This window comes from Gavialis gangeticus, unplaced genomic scaffold (assembly GCF_001723915.1).
Source record: "Gavialis gangeticus isolate Ggan-Ray unplaced genomic scaffold, GavGan_comp1, whole genome shotgun sequence".
Taxonomy (NCBI): domain Eukaryota; kingdom Metazoa; phylum Chordata; order Crocodylia; family Gavialidae; genus Gavialis; species Gavialis gangeticus.
Genome location: NW_017729032.1, coordinates 187,979,413 through 187,991,858, shown reverse-complemented (window position 1 = coordinate 187,991,858; position 12,446 = coordinate 187,979,413). Strand labels below are relative to the sequence as shown.

Below are 12,446 nucleotides of genomic sequence, written 5' to 3'. Positions count from 1 at the left end.
TCATGCCTTGGTGGGAGTGATGAGGTATGGGACCAAAGGGGCTAATCAGCCAAGATGTGAAACAGTCATTCTGAAAGGCAGATCCAAGAATTTCTTGTTGCTATTCTGAAACGGAATTTTACCTAAAAAACAGGAAAATAGACCAGTGCATTAGGATCACAGGTAGTACTTCACTGACAGCCTATTATAAAACTCCAGCTGTGTCCAGAGTTATAAAACCATTTCATAGTTATATTTATCAGAATGAATAATGTGCAAAAATATGCACTTCTCTTCTTTTTTTTAAACATTCCTTTATTGAAAAAAATCCAAGAAGTATTATGCAGATTCCTACTACTTCTAGCAAGAGTAGTTACATATATATTCATCTTATCAATAAAGCCCAAATACACATCCTGAAGCCTGGCTTGAATAGCTGGAGTAGGTGCTAGAGAGAGCTGGCATGCAGGGGCCAAGAAAATATTATCACCCTCAGATCTTGGGACATCTATGATGCTGCTCTATATCAGCTACTGCAACTCAGTGGGTAACACAATCTAAGCAGGATACTTACATGCAATCTCTTCCTACACAGCTTTAAGGATATGTACAACAGCGGACTTCATTCTGGGTCCACGCCCTAGCCACTCCCTGGCCCCTACTAACTCCTGCCATGGAGGTCATCTGCATGAAGTAGAGCTGCATACTGCATAATACCTTCCTATTTAGTGCCCCCAATGGATACGTCTTGGGTCCACTGCACTGGAGTCTTTCATAGCCATGGATTTGACCTTAAGTTTAAGGAAGAGAGGATGCCTTCAGATCTCTAGGAATGAAAATAGCCTTTGGTTATAAACTTAAGCAGTGGTTATAAACTTGTAGCAGAATTTTAAAAAGGGCTACAGGTTGACTCACTGGAAAGATTTAACCTAAAAGGAATTGCCTCCTTAAGACAGTCATGTTACATTACACAGGGGCTGATCTTACATAAATCCTGGCAAGTTAAAACTGTGACATGGAAACAGATCTCTATCATTTTCTTAGAGACTACTGACCTCTGCATGGTACAGGGATTCAAAGGAATTTAAAAAAAATACCTGGAGTGGAAGAAGGGAGCTGATAAAACTTCACAATGGAGAACCCTTGACAACATGGAAGAAGACCAGAGGAAATCCAAATACACTTGCACTCTGTTAGTGCAGGCAATGGATGCCAGTAAAGAAGCAGACGTTCAGAAGGTCTGACAGCCTTAGGTCTGACAGGACGTGGTTCTAAAGCACATTGTAAGTGCAATAGTTTTGGGCTAACTGAGATAAAGGAGGCTAACTGTGAAGCTATAGTACAAAATAGGTTACTCCCTGTAAAAAATGAAATGTACAAAAGATATCAGACAGTATAAGTGGAAGGTAAAATGATAGAAGAGTTTGTGACTCATCTGAGACTGAGCAGCCAATCATGCAGTCTTTGGGGACAGTTAACTGGGTCATTGAGAAGAGACTGATTGAGATCTGAAAGTAAGAAATCAGAGATTACTGGGAGACCCACAATTAACCCTTGACAAAGCAATTAGAATTTGCCAAGCAACAGATATCACCCAGCCCAGAATGAAGTTTATGAAGGGAACACAGCACTCTGACATTGTCAGCATGATACAGAATTCAAAATACTCCAGGAAAAGAGACCTCAGGCAGAGGATGGAGAGCTCAATATCAGAGCCAAGCATGAGGAGCTGCATATGCTAGAATAGCCAACATAAGCCAGGGTGTTGACTAGCATTCAGAAGAAAGAAATAAGAAATAAAATGGATTATATCACTCCGCAAGAGCCAGCAGAGTGTGGCACAGTGTGGGCAGATGACAATAACAATATCATTAGTGCAGATAAATTCCTCCTATGAGCAACAGAGAGTATCACAGAATTATATGAATCTACCATCAACATGAAAGCAACTGGGATGCTTATTACATCCCCAGCAGGTGCATCTACATGAGACACTTCACTGTGCAGTACCAGTTTACTATATAGTAAGTGTGTGCATCTACACATGCACATGCTTACTTGCACAGTAAACCTTACTAATTGCATTTAAGTTTGCTCCTGCAAATGCAAGTAGCCTATTTACTTGCAATTATTTACTACACAGTAGTGCTCATGTAGACAATACTGGAAGCAAATCTGCTCCCAGTCAGCCAGCCACCAGGGGGTGGGAGATTGCTCCCTGCCCCAGAAGCTGCCTGCTGCTGGGGTGGGCTGCACCACAAGAGCCTGGTGTTTTGGCAGCAGGGAGCTCCAAGCCCCCCGCTCCAAGATCGCATTTGGAGAGCAAGGACTGAGAGATCCTTATCTCCCAGCCTCCACTTTACCATTGCAATTGGGGAGCGGAGGGCTGCGAGTTCCTTATTTCTGACCACCAGCTCCACATTAGTGGAGCCAGTGCTGGGAGATCCTTATCTCTCAGCACTGGTTTCACAACCGCAGGACCGGTGCTGGGAGAAAAGGATCTCCCAGTGCTGGCCCTGCGACCATGGACTGGCACTGGGAGCTCCCTGCTGGCAGGGGCTGAAAAGCCTGTTCCCTGCCCAGCTCCATGATCACAGAGCTGGGTGGGTTCTCCAGACCCCACCTTGTGATCATGGAGCAGGGGCTGGGAACTGTCCCAGTCAAGGGCAAGTCCCAGCCCCGTGCCCCAATCAGGCAATTGAAATGTGGGACTTGGAAAGAGCTGTAAGGGCGGGGCAGGTCCCAGCCCCCTGTCCCATCCACTGGTGGGGCAGCTAGTAGTGAGCCCCTGGCTGGTCAGGGAATCCCCACCCAGCTAGGGGATCACTGCTAGCTGCCCCACCGGTAGATCAAGGCAGGGGGCTGGGACCTGCCCCTCCCCTACAGCTCTTTCCAAGTCCCCTGCCCTGACAGGGGAGCCAGGGCCAGAAGCTCCATCCTGCTAGGACAGGTGGACATTGTCCCTGTCCCGGCACCAGGAAAACCTCTGAGGGAAGGGAGCAATATCCCAGCCATGGTTAAGAGACATCTGTCTCCTAACCCTGTGCTCCCTGAACCAGCCCCTGGGCTAGCTCCCAGGGAGAGACTAAAGCTCCCTCTGGTGGCAGCAGGGACCCACTGCAGGGCCCCAGGAAGCAGGAGCAGTTTTCTGCCATTAGCAGCATATCTGCTCCCATTTCTCTGCACATGTAGACGCCTGCTCAGGAGCATTTAATCACAAGTAGCTTACTCATGAGTAAACTGTTCCTAGATCTAATGCACAAGTAAACACACCCACTGGGCGCATATACATGTTCATTAATGCACAGTAGTTACTACTCATTTAATTTAGTACTTGCTTAATGAAGTACAAATTAAATGCACAGTAACGAGAGTTACTGCCCTGTAGCATAGGTGCATGGGTTTTTAGTGACACTTACTACATAGTATCCTAATACCACTGAGCAGTAGTGTATTAGCACAGTTTTTGCCTGGCACACTACTGTTCAATGTTATTAGGCTACCGCGCATCAAGCATCTTGTGTAGATGCACCCACTGAGTACTAGTGCATAAGCCAAAGTATTGGCAGAAGCATTAGTAATAACTTAAAGAAAAAGCAGAGAGACTAGAAAGTAAGCTGGTAACTACAGAGCTTACAATGGTCAGTTTATTCCCCTAAAGCAGGGATCAGCAACATTTTGCAGGAGGGGGCCATTTTAAGGGAGTTTAGCTTTGAGTACAGACCACTTCCAAATTGTCCTGCACTGCCACTACAGTCAGAGCCAGAGCTGTGCAGCCATTGCTGCTGCTTTTCTCCACCATTCAGGTAAAGCCCCGGCTGCAGAAATGCCACCAAAGGCTCCTGGCTCTGTGGGACAGATAAAATGGCTCTTCCATAGGCCAGATGCAGTCTGGGAGGGTTTTGAGGTTTGTGTGGTAAGTTTCTGCTGTGAAGAACTGGCATCACTGAGCCTAATTTAGGAATGAGCCACAGATGCCTAATTAAGCCAAACAAACAATAACATAAATTCTTTGTTACTAAGAGAGAAGCAAACATGGCATAGTCTACGCTACAGGAAGATCACAGCAAGATTAAGGTCAGACAAGAAGTAGCACAAAGATTCTTTGGAAAAGTGAATGTGTAAGGGAATTTGTGTCTAATTTAGGTACCCAGACGATCAGCCTGGAGCACTAGTGAACAAAAGCATCCAATACACATGGGCTGAAACCATTAAGAGTTTGAGAAACGAAACAAGTTGATTAAAAAGGCCACATCCTCGAGATACTATGACAGTAAAAGCAAAAATTATGTGGTCTATGAATGCCTCCAAAGAGATTGTTAGTGCAATTCTCTTATAGTAATAAGCTCAAAACTGGAGTCCAGTTCTTATGCATCATAGATGCTAACCAAATCTGAATGTCTTTACCCTAATAATGAAGAGGAAGTTTCAGATTATTTATTCATAGGTCAGCATTAACTGAAACCATAACAACTGAAATTGTTATTGCCAAACGAGGTGTGATATACAGTCCCTACCCCAAAAATATAGAGGTTATTTTTTAAGTCAGACGTAAATGATTTGCAAGTCACATTCAAATCTGGGAGAGGCTTTGTGGTGCCAGACACTCTCTAACAGAAACGCAGTCGGGCAAAGTCCAGAGCTGGACATTATACATATCAATCTGATCATTAGCAATAAAGAAAACCTTGAAAATTCGCAGGTGTCATGGAAATCATAAATAGTGACTATAGGAGCTATAGTTCTAGATAGAAACCAACAGAAAGCAATTGAAGCTATTTGCACAGATGGCCAGGACAGCCCATTGAGAGGCCTTACCACCACTTTATGGTGGAACTCTCAGTATTGAATGGGATCCTGTTTAATACAACAAGAATGCTCATTCCTAAGGTGTTACAGAAAAATGTGCTACAAAGATCAAAGAAGATCATTTAAGAATTGAAAAATCTAAGAGAAGGTCTGAAATAGTTTATGTTGGCCTCAGAAATAACATACGAGAAAAATGTGGCCCAAAACAAAAAAGCCTGTGCTGGTAGTGCAGGAAGAAGGACACTTGGAGTAAATTAGGCATAGCTTTGTGTATAATGACAGAAAACATTGTGTACTCATTATTCACACTTCTCTGAGACAGTTTTACTAGATGATACTTAAGCTAAACTGGTGTTTATGTATGTCAAATCTATTTTTGTGGGGCATACTATACGTGATAAAGCAACATTATGTGGGTATGGGTTTAAACAGTTTGAAAAGACATGTAACCACTAAACATCAGTATCCCCAGTCCAATGGGCTGATAGAAAACAGCATCAATATAATAAAGTATGTATTGAAAGGGGTTGTGAAATACAACTTAGTTTCATATTTAGCACTAATAAACTAAAGAACAATATCATTGAAGCCTGGGTTGTCACCTGGTGACATTTTATTTAACAGAAAGCTAAGCACAAGAAAACCTAAAGTGTGAGAAACTGAGGGGAATGTAACTGGGGAATTTGCAGAAGTATAGGGACAAATACAGCCAAACAAAACTGATCAGTTTAATTTCTAGTCCCAGAAACTGCCACAACGATTTATTCTATATCTGTCATAGGAGCTAGTGGTTGCAAATGCACTGATGTGCCAAGCAATTGCCTCATGAAGCTGTCATCTCAAATGGATACATACTGAAGGGAATAGGTGTCACCTCCAAAGTCCACAAGAAAAGGAGATAACTGCCATTTTTCCCAAGGATATCTCAGACACACAAGAGTCACAGAATGGTAAAACAGATGAGCCCCAGAATATAACACCAAGTAGAAATGAGCCTATTGAGCACGTCTACACATTCATTAATGCACAGTAGTTACTGTGCATTTAATTTAGTACTTGCTTAATGAAGTACTAACTAGATGCAGTAGCACTGGCAAACGCCTTTTTAGTGACGCTACTAGACAGCAGCCTAATGATACTATGCAGTAGCATATTAGCACTGTCCGTGCTGTGATGTGCTACTGCGCAGAGTTATTAGGCTACTGTGAATTAAGCATCTCATGTAGAAGTGCCCATTGAGTACTCCTTTTGAACAGATGCATCCACTGAGTACTAGTATGAGTAGTACTCATGATTCAAGGTGGACCTGGAAGTCCAAACAGGAATGCAAGCACCTTAGAAGTTTAACTGAACATTGTGAGTGAGTTTAACTGGCCTGCAGGGCTAACATATTTGAAAATCTATTTTAGATAAAGTTTGACTGGTCAGTGTTATTCTTTCTTAAATCTTGCTAGAAAAAAATTCACGTGAGTAATTGTAACTTTAAGAATCTCGTTAATGTAGCACAGAGGCTCACTCAGGTGTAGCTGGAACTAAGACATGGACTGAATGAAACAGGTTTCTGTCAAGTATCATGTCTCAGAGTGATCACTCATGATATTAACTCTGCTTGCATTCCTTTCAGTCTGAATGTCCGTTCAGAATATGAAAGTACTGTCCTACAAGATAGTCTTAGAAGATCACTTTGGAACTTCTAATGACTTTAAGTCATTTGAAAACATCTCAGCAGGCCCCAGGGCTGTTGCATCTTTTTCAGTTTCTACATCTATCTGCACTTTTTTGCCCATCCTTTGAAGCTACTTAATTCCTCCTCAGCTTTTAAAACCCAGATAAAATGGGTCCATCCAGCATCACGGAAAGTGCGTGGCAGTAAGGACTCTGGTACTGATGACTATAGAGGCAGCATTAACATATGAAAGTACTCTAGTAAGCCCATTTCTAAAAGATCAAGTATCTAAACCTGTAAGCAGTGCTAAGGTACATTGGGTCACTACAGGTTATAGAGCAGCCTGGCTGAAGAATATACGTTTATAGCTCTACCAGGGGTATGGGAATCACCCTCTTATTTGCTGCTTTTCCCACTTGCCTTCCTTTTCTGAATGCAGAAACTAATCAGGAGAGCTGCAGCAACAGCTCCTCTGAACAACCTGACAGCATTCTCAAAGGAGGGAATGAGCAAGGTGTGAGAAGTAGGGGCCCTAAAGCTTAATATGGCTCCTGCCCACCTTCTCCATTCAATACTTACTCTCGATAAGGGAGAATGGGACTCACTATGGTTGCTCTCTTGGGCCAGAGAGAGAGGGTTGAAGAATTCCAGAATCTGAAAGAGCAGAGATGAAGATGTGGAGCAAAAAGGATTCGGGAACTAAAGATCAGGACAAGGAGCAGAACTGATGTGGAAGCTGGAAGAGAAGATGACCTGCGAGAGCAGAACTGCTGTGGAAACTGGCTTACAGGATTGATCTGGGAGTTGGGAGGAGAATTTATGGACAGAAGAGTGGGGAGGTAACAGATGTGGAGCAGAAAGGATTTGGGAGCTAAAGGACAAAATGAACTGGAGAGAAGAGAAATAAGCTGGTGAGTGAATGTTGATAGACCCATCACTTTTTTCAGACCAGCTTAAGCGCTGTACAAAAGAGATGTCAACTTACATAGTGTACTGCTTACTGGTAAGCCATCAATACAGACAGGCACATTTGGGACCAGTTTCAATCCCACTATAACTCCACTGTGAAATCAGAATTGATGCAAGTTAAGATGCATGTCTTATGAAAATGATGCAATAATCAGTGTCTTCAGTTCGATTATGAGATAATTTATTTTAATTGCATATTACATTCCCATTGAATTAAAAGATCTGAAGACTTTGATTATTTTTATACACCCCTTCCCCTCCCTTTGTGATGCATTTTGCAGTTTCTGCTGTTTGGAGATAGACGGCAATAAATATTTTAAAAGCACAGTAATGACTTTCAACTCCCTGAGTTTATCCTGGACCAAACTTCAACAGAGCCATGATTTCACCCCTGTTCTTTAATAGAGTGTAAATCCACCCCTCTTCTCTATCTTTGCCTTGCGCAGCACAGCTACTTGCTGCTCCTGACATAAGCTGATCAAAAAATAGAGAAAATGTCTCCCAAAGTTTTCTATTTTCTTCTAAAACATTTGTCCCTTTTTCATGAAAATATTTCAAAATTCAAACATCTTCCCTTACAGTAGCATATTCTCTTCTCTGATGGGTTTTGTACCACCCTCATTGCCATGATATCTTAGTCTCAATTTCCAGTGGCACTCTTTAAATTTATGGCCAGTTCCCTCATATATCATCCCAGGAGGGTCCTGGTACTGGCCTCCATCATGACATTGGTTTCCCCATTAGAATATGTGCATACCACTTCCACAGCACTCCTGAGTCTACTGCTGAACATCTCAGCCCTACCCATCCACTCCCACACCATACATACCAAACCCAGAGATGAGACAATTCATACACCCTGAGAATGCCCCCACTAATACTATTCAGCTTTCTCTGAGAAGCTTGAGACAAGTGGAGGGGTGGGTGTAGCCGTGCTTCTCAGTAGCCACTGAAGAGTTGAGTGGATGAGGATGCAATTGCAGGGGAGAAAATTTTTGTATGTACCCCTTTGCATTTGTAGTAAATACTACTTTTAATCCAACCAATTTCCACAGCCTTCTAGTTTGTGAAAACATTCAGGCAATAAATAATTCTTTATTACCTCGCTACAGGGTTGTCCAGCTTCTTAGCAAGCAACCACAGCAGTGGGACCCATGGCCCCACTGTGACCTCTATGGCACTGTTATCCCACCTCACCCACCACAAGCTCCCCTGGCACCGCATGTGCAGATAGCCCCACCCAACACTACAACCCACACACAGGCAGGCAATTCCCTGCTCACCATTGTACCACACATAGATATTTCTTTATGCATGTGAATATAGTCTACAGACAGACAGCTTTTTCTCAGAACTAGTTACTAAATATAGTCTCACAATAACCATTGGTTTGTTAGCAAGCAGTTTGTGGCAGGTATTTGAGATACACTATTTAATTTCAGGCCATTTTGACCACACATAAATCACAAGGTAAATTTCTGTTCCCTGACCAGATTAATATAACTTTCCTATACATATTATATGTTTGTACGTTGGAGGAAAAGAACTTGTTTGAATTTCACTTACAGATGTGCAGTTTGTGGTGCTGCAAACTTGTTTGCAGTGCCACAAACTGCATAGCCAGAATGCTAAAACATGCCCTGCGCTGCAAATTTGAAAGGCAAGGGCAAATTTTGCTACCAGGAAATCCCAGTAGGATAAAAAAACAGCAAGAAAAAAGTAGCACATGTGACAGGAGCATGCGATGGCAGACACAGAGGCTTGGTCTTCCAGGGAGATATTCTGGCTGGCAGCCAGTGTCTCTACTCCTTTAGTTGTGCCCTGGCTCTTCCAGCATGCCAGGAGGAGCAGGAAGAGGGCAATTTGCCTGAAGCGTGGCAATTTTCCCCACAACAAAATGCACATGCAGGGTCATGCACTGCAGCAAAAATACAAGCACAAATTTGAGCTGCTGCTCTTTTTGCCGCTGCAAGCGCACACCCCTGCATGTGGGAATGCACCCTGGTAGGTGAGAAAGTGGGTATTTTCTTGACCCATATGGTGACAAAGGAGGAAATTATGGTTCTCAGCCACTGGCAGAATTGAAAGCAAGTGAGAATGGAGAGCAGAACAGCCAGAATCCTTCTGGGAGAGGATATGCTGAAGCTCTACCACGTCTTCACACAGTTCACTTCACAGTCCCATCTCTTCAGCTGGCTCAGGTATGCTAACCATCACAAAAAGGGTATGGTACATGACCCACTCTTATCCAGTGTATAGGGGCTAGCTGAGCAAACTAACAGTTTCTCACTTCAGCAAGGTATGTCCAGCAGGATTCCTTACACCATCTTAGCAATCAGCTCCATATTCGCCTGCAAAAGACTAATCCTCTAAATGCTCCCCCTGCAAATGTGTGCAATTTCCTAACTGACCTGGGAATGCAAGCCATGATTCAGGAAAGCATTCTAAGTGTGAGACCACGCTTAAGCAAGAATCAAGCTCTTCCTTAAGTGCTGTCCTGAATCAGTACACTAGGGTATGCCCTGTAGGGACATAGGAGTCGCAAATTCACAATACAAATGTGAAACAAAAGCCCAGAGGTTTATGTCATTCTTTCCTGGTGTCCCACAATCCCTTTCTCTTTCCATTTTCTTTTTTCCCAGTTTGTCTTGCTCTTTCATTTCATGCTCAGATTTGACCACACTTAAAAGTATTAAAATATTGATTACATCTCTTACTGACATGCAGCCAAAAATACCATCTGACACACTTCACGCTAGTGACTGGCTTGCATGTCAGTTTTCTTTTCCATCTACAAACACAGCTAAAATTGCATTATGGTTTTTAATAGTATTTCTACCCAACATATTGAAGTTCCCTACCTTGATTTCAACATACTGAAGTTCCCTCATTTCACTTACTGTCTAATCTCCTTTTATCCTGAGAGGTACAGAAGTCTTCTTGGATGTTGCTCTTCCTAGGCTTGTTATATCTTCCATGGTAAAAATCTTTTATCCTTAGCTCAATGTTTTTGGCAATATTATAAATGATTAAGTTCTGCATTGCACCTGGTAAGTAAGGACTGTTCATTTATCACTTAGCCGTATCTGGAGTCTGTAACCTCAGATTTACTCAGCTCAATAAATGGTGGAACAAAGGGTATTCTGGCATGAAAGCTGTTTATATTTCATACTGGGTTTTTATTTTTGGATCATATTTCATTAAACTGTTGAAGAAACCTGTAACTATGATTTTCCCTATTACTGAATTGTACCATTGGTCTGCAGAACTGTCCTAAAACTTCAAGGCACATGTCTTTGCATATCAGCATGCAGAATGTTCTTGTGTGAAATCAGGTACTTAGACAATTGCAAGGGGTTTTTTATGCAATACAAAAATATATTAAAAATACATAATGTAACTTGTCTTAATATACTTTTCTGAGTCTAAAAATATGCCAGACCAAAAGAAACATATTTACATAAAAAGCAGACAAGGTCAAATAACAAAGAAAGCCCTTAATTAGTTGTAATCAACTTTAATTTGCATACCGTATATAATTCCTAAATGATTGTTAATAATAACTTTATATAATGGACTTCCAATTTTCATGAAAATGGCACATTTTGATAAGCAGACACAAAACCCTAGTACTAATAAGGTTTAATTTGCATACATTAGACTGATTATCCAAACAAAAGGATTACAGTATTACTTCTCCATACCTTTATGTCCTTATTATGCACATTTATTAACTTCACAAAAGCTAGCTGTTAGTGACAAACAATAGCCATGGCTGAAAGAGAAATCTACAGTATGAATAAAGTGCATTTTAATGCTAAGGAGCAAAGTTTATACCGCATAAATGTTTTGTTTAACTCTTTCTTAGCAGAAGGCATTAAGTTCTACAAGGCATTCTTTATTAGCTGGATAAAACACCCTCTTTTCATTCAGTGCAGTTGTCCTGGCTGTACACTATTTAAAAAAAAAACACACAACATGAATCACATAGATTCATCCCAGTTTCTTAATGAATCGATGTGAAGCAAAAACACAGATGGGTTTGAAGGTATTCATAGGACATGTTTACATCAGCAGAATTAAGCATTTAACTCATATGGTTCCAGGGCATAATGTTAACAGATATATTTCAATAAGCTTGGTTATCAACAGGGTAAATAATAATATAGGTGGCATTAGCCTTGATATCCATTCCTAAGGGTATCATATATACCCTGCAATTAAAGTGTAAGCAGGAAAAAAGTATCATTAGTGGATCTGGGTTAATTCATATTTGAAGCAAATGAAGCTCACAAGGGCTTATAAAGAGAGCCAGTAAACTTGAAACTTAAACTGAATGCTACTTCAGTCCCCTCTGAGTTGCATTACATGACATTGGACTGTGATGGCATGCAGTGGTGTTAATGATGTGAAAAGAAGGAAATTAGAAAATGAGGTATCTTTCACAGAACCACTTATTTTCTGGTGCAATATATCACATCCAAAGAGAAATATAGCTCTAGGGCATACCTAGTCAGCGTATACCTTTTGATATTATACTCACTTTTCAGAGAAAGTTTCAAAAATCATGATAAATCCTTATGTTGACTGGATCCTCATGAGCAAAATGTTGGTTAAAGAAGAAGCACAGCCTACACACTTCTGAACAAATTTATCATGTCTATGGGCAGCCAATCTCCTTGACATATCAGAGCAGTTTGGATCAATGTTTAATACTAGGCAGGCAGTATCTGACTACTAACTTGCAGATACATTATGAATCTGAACATGCTCTGTAGGTCAGCTTTTCCTTCTGATGCCAGAAGGCTCTGTCCCCACTACATCTGGGTGCATGAAGCACAGCCCCAGTCCAGCCCTGTAACACCAGCACAGATGCTGCCTTCTCTCACTCCCCACTACACCTCAAACTCTATTCCAAGACAAAGAGATTTTCCCCCACACGTGAAATGGGGAAAAAACTTCATCTTGGAATCAAGTAAAGATTATTTATTATAAATAATCATAATAAAGTAATAGAAAAAGA

General features: G+C 41.5%; 1 protein-coding gene across 1 annotated transcript in view; it reads left to right on the top strand.

Annotated features, from left to right (window-relative positions):
* Positions 1-1,130: 1,130 nt before the first annotated feature.
* ARX (aristaless related homeobox) overlaps positions 1,131-12,446 on the top strand; it is a 48,015-nt gene continuing 36,699 nt past the window's right edge. The window contains exon 1 of the mRNA XM_019523863.1: positions 1,131-1,217. Coding sequence (XP_019379408.1) covers positions 1,131-1,217 — 87 coding nt within the window. The remainder of the gene's footprint in view (positions 1,218-12,446) is intronic.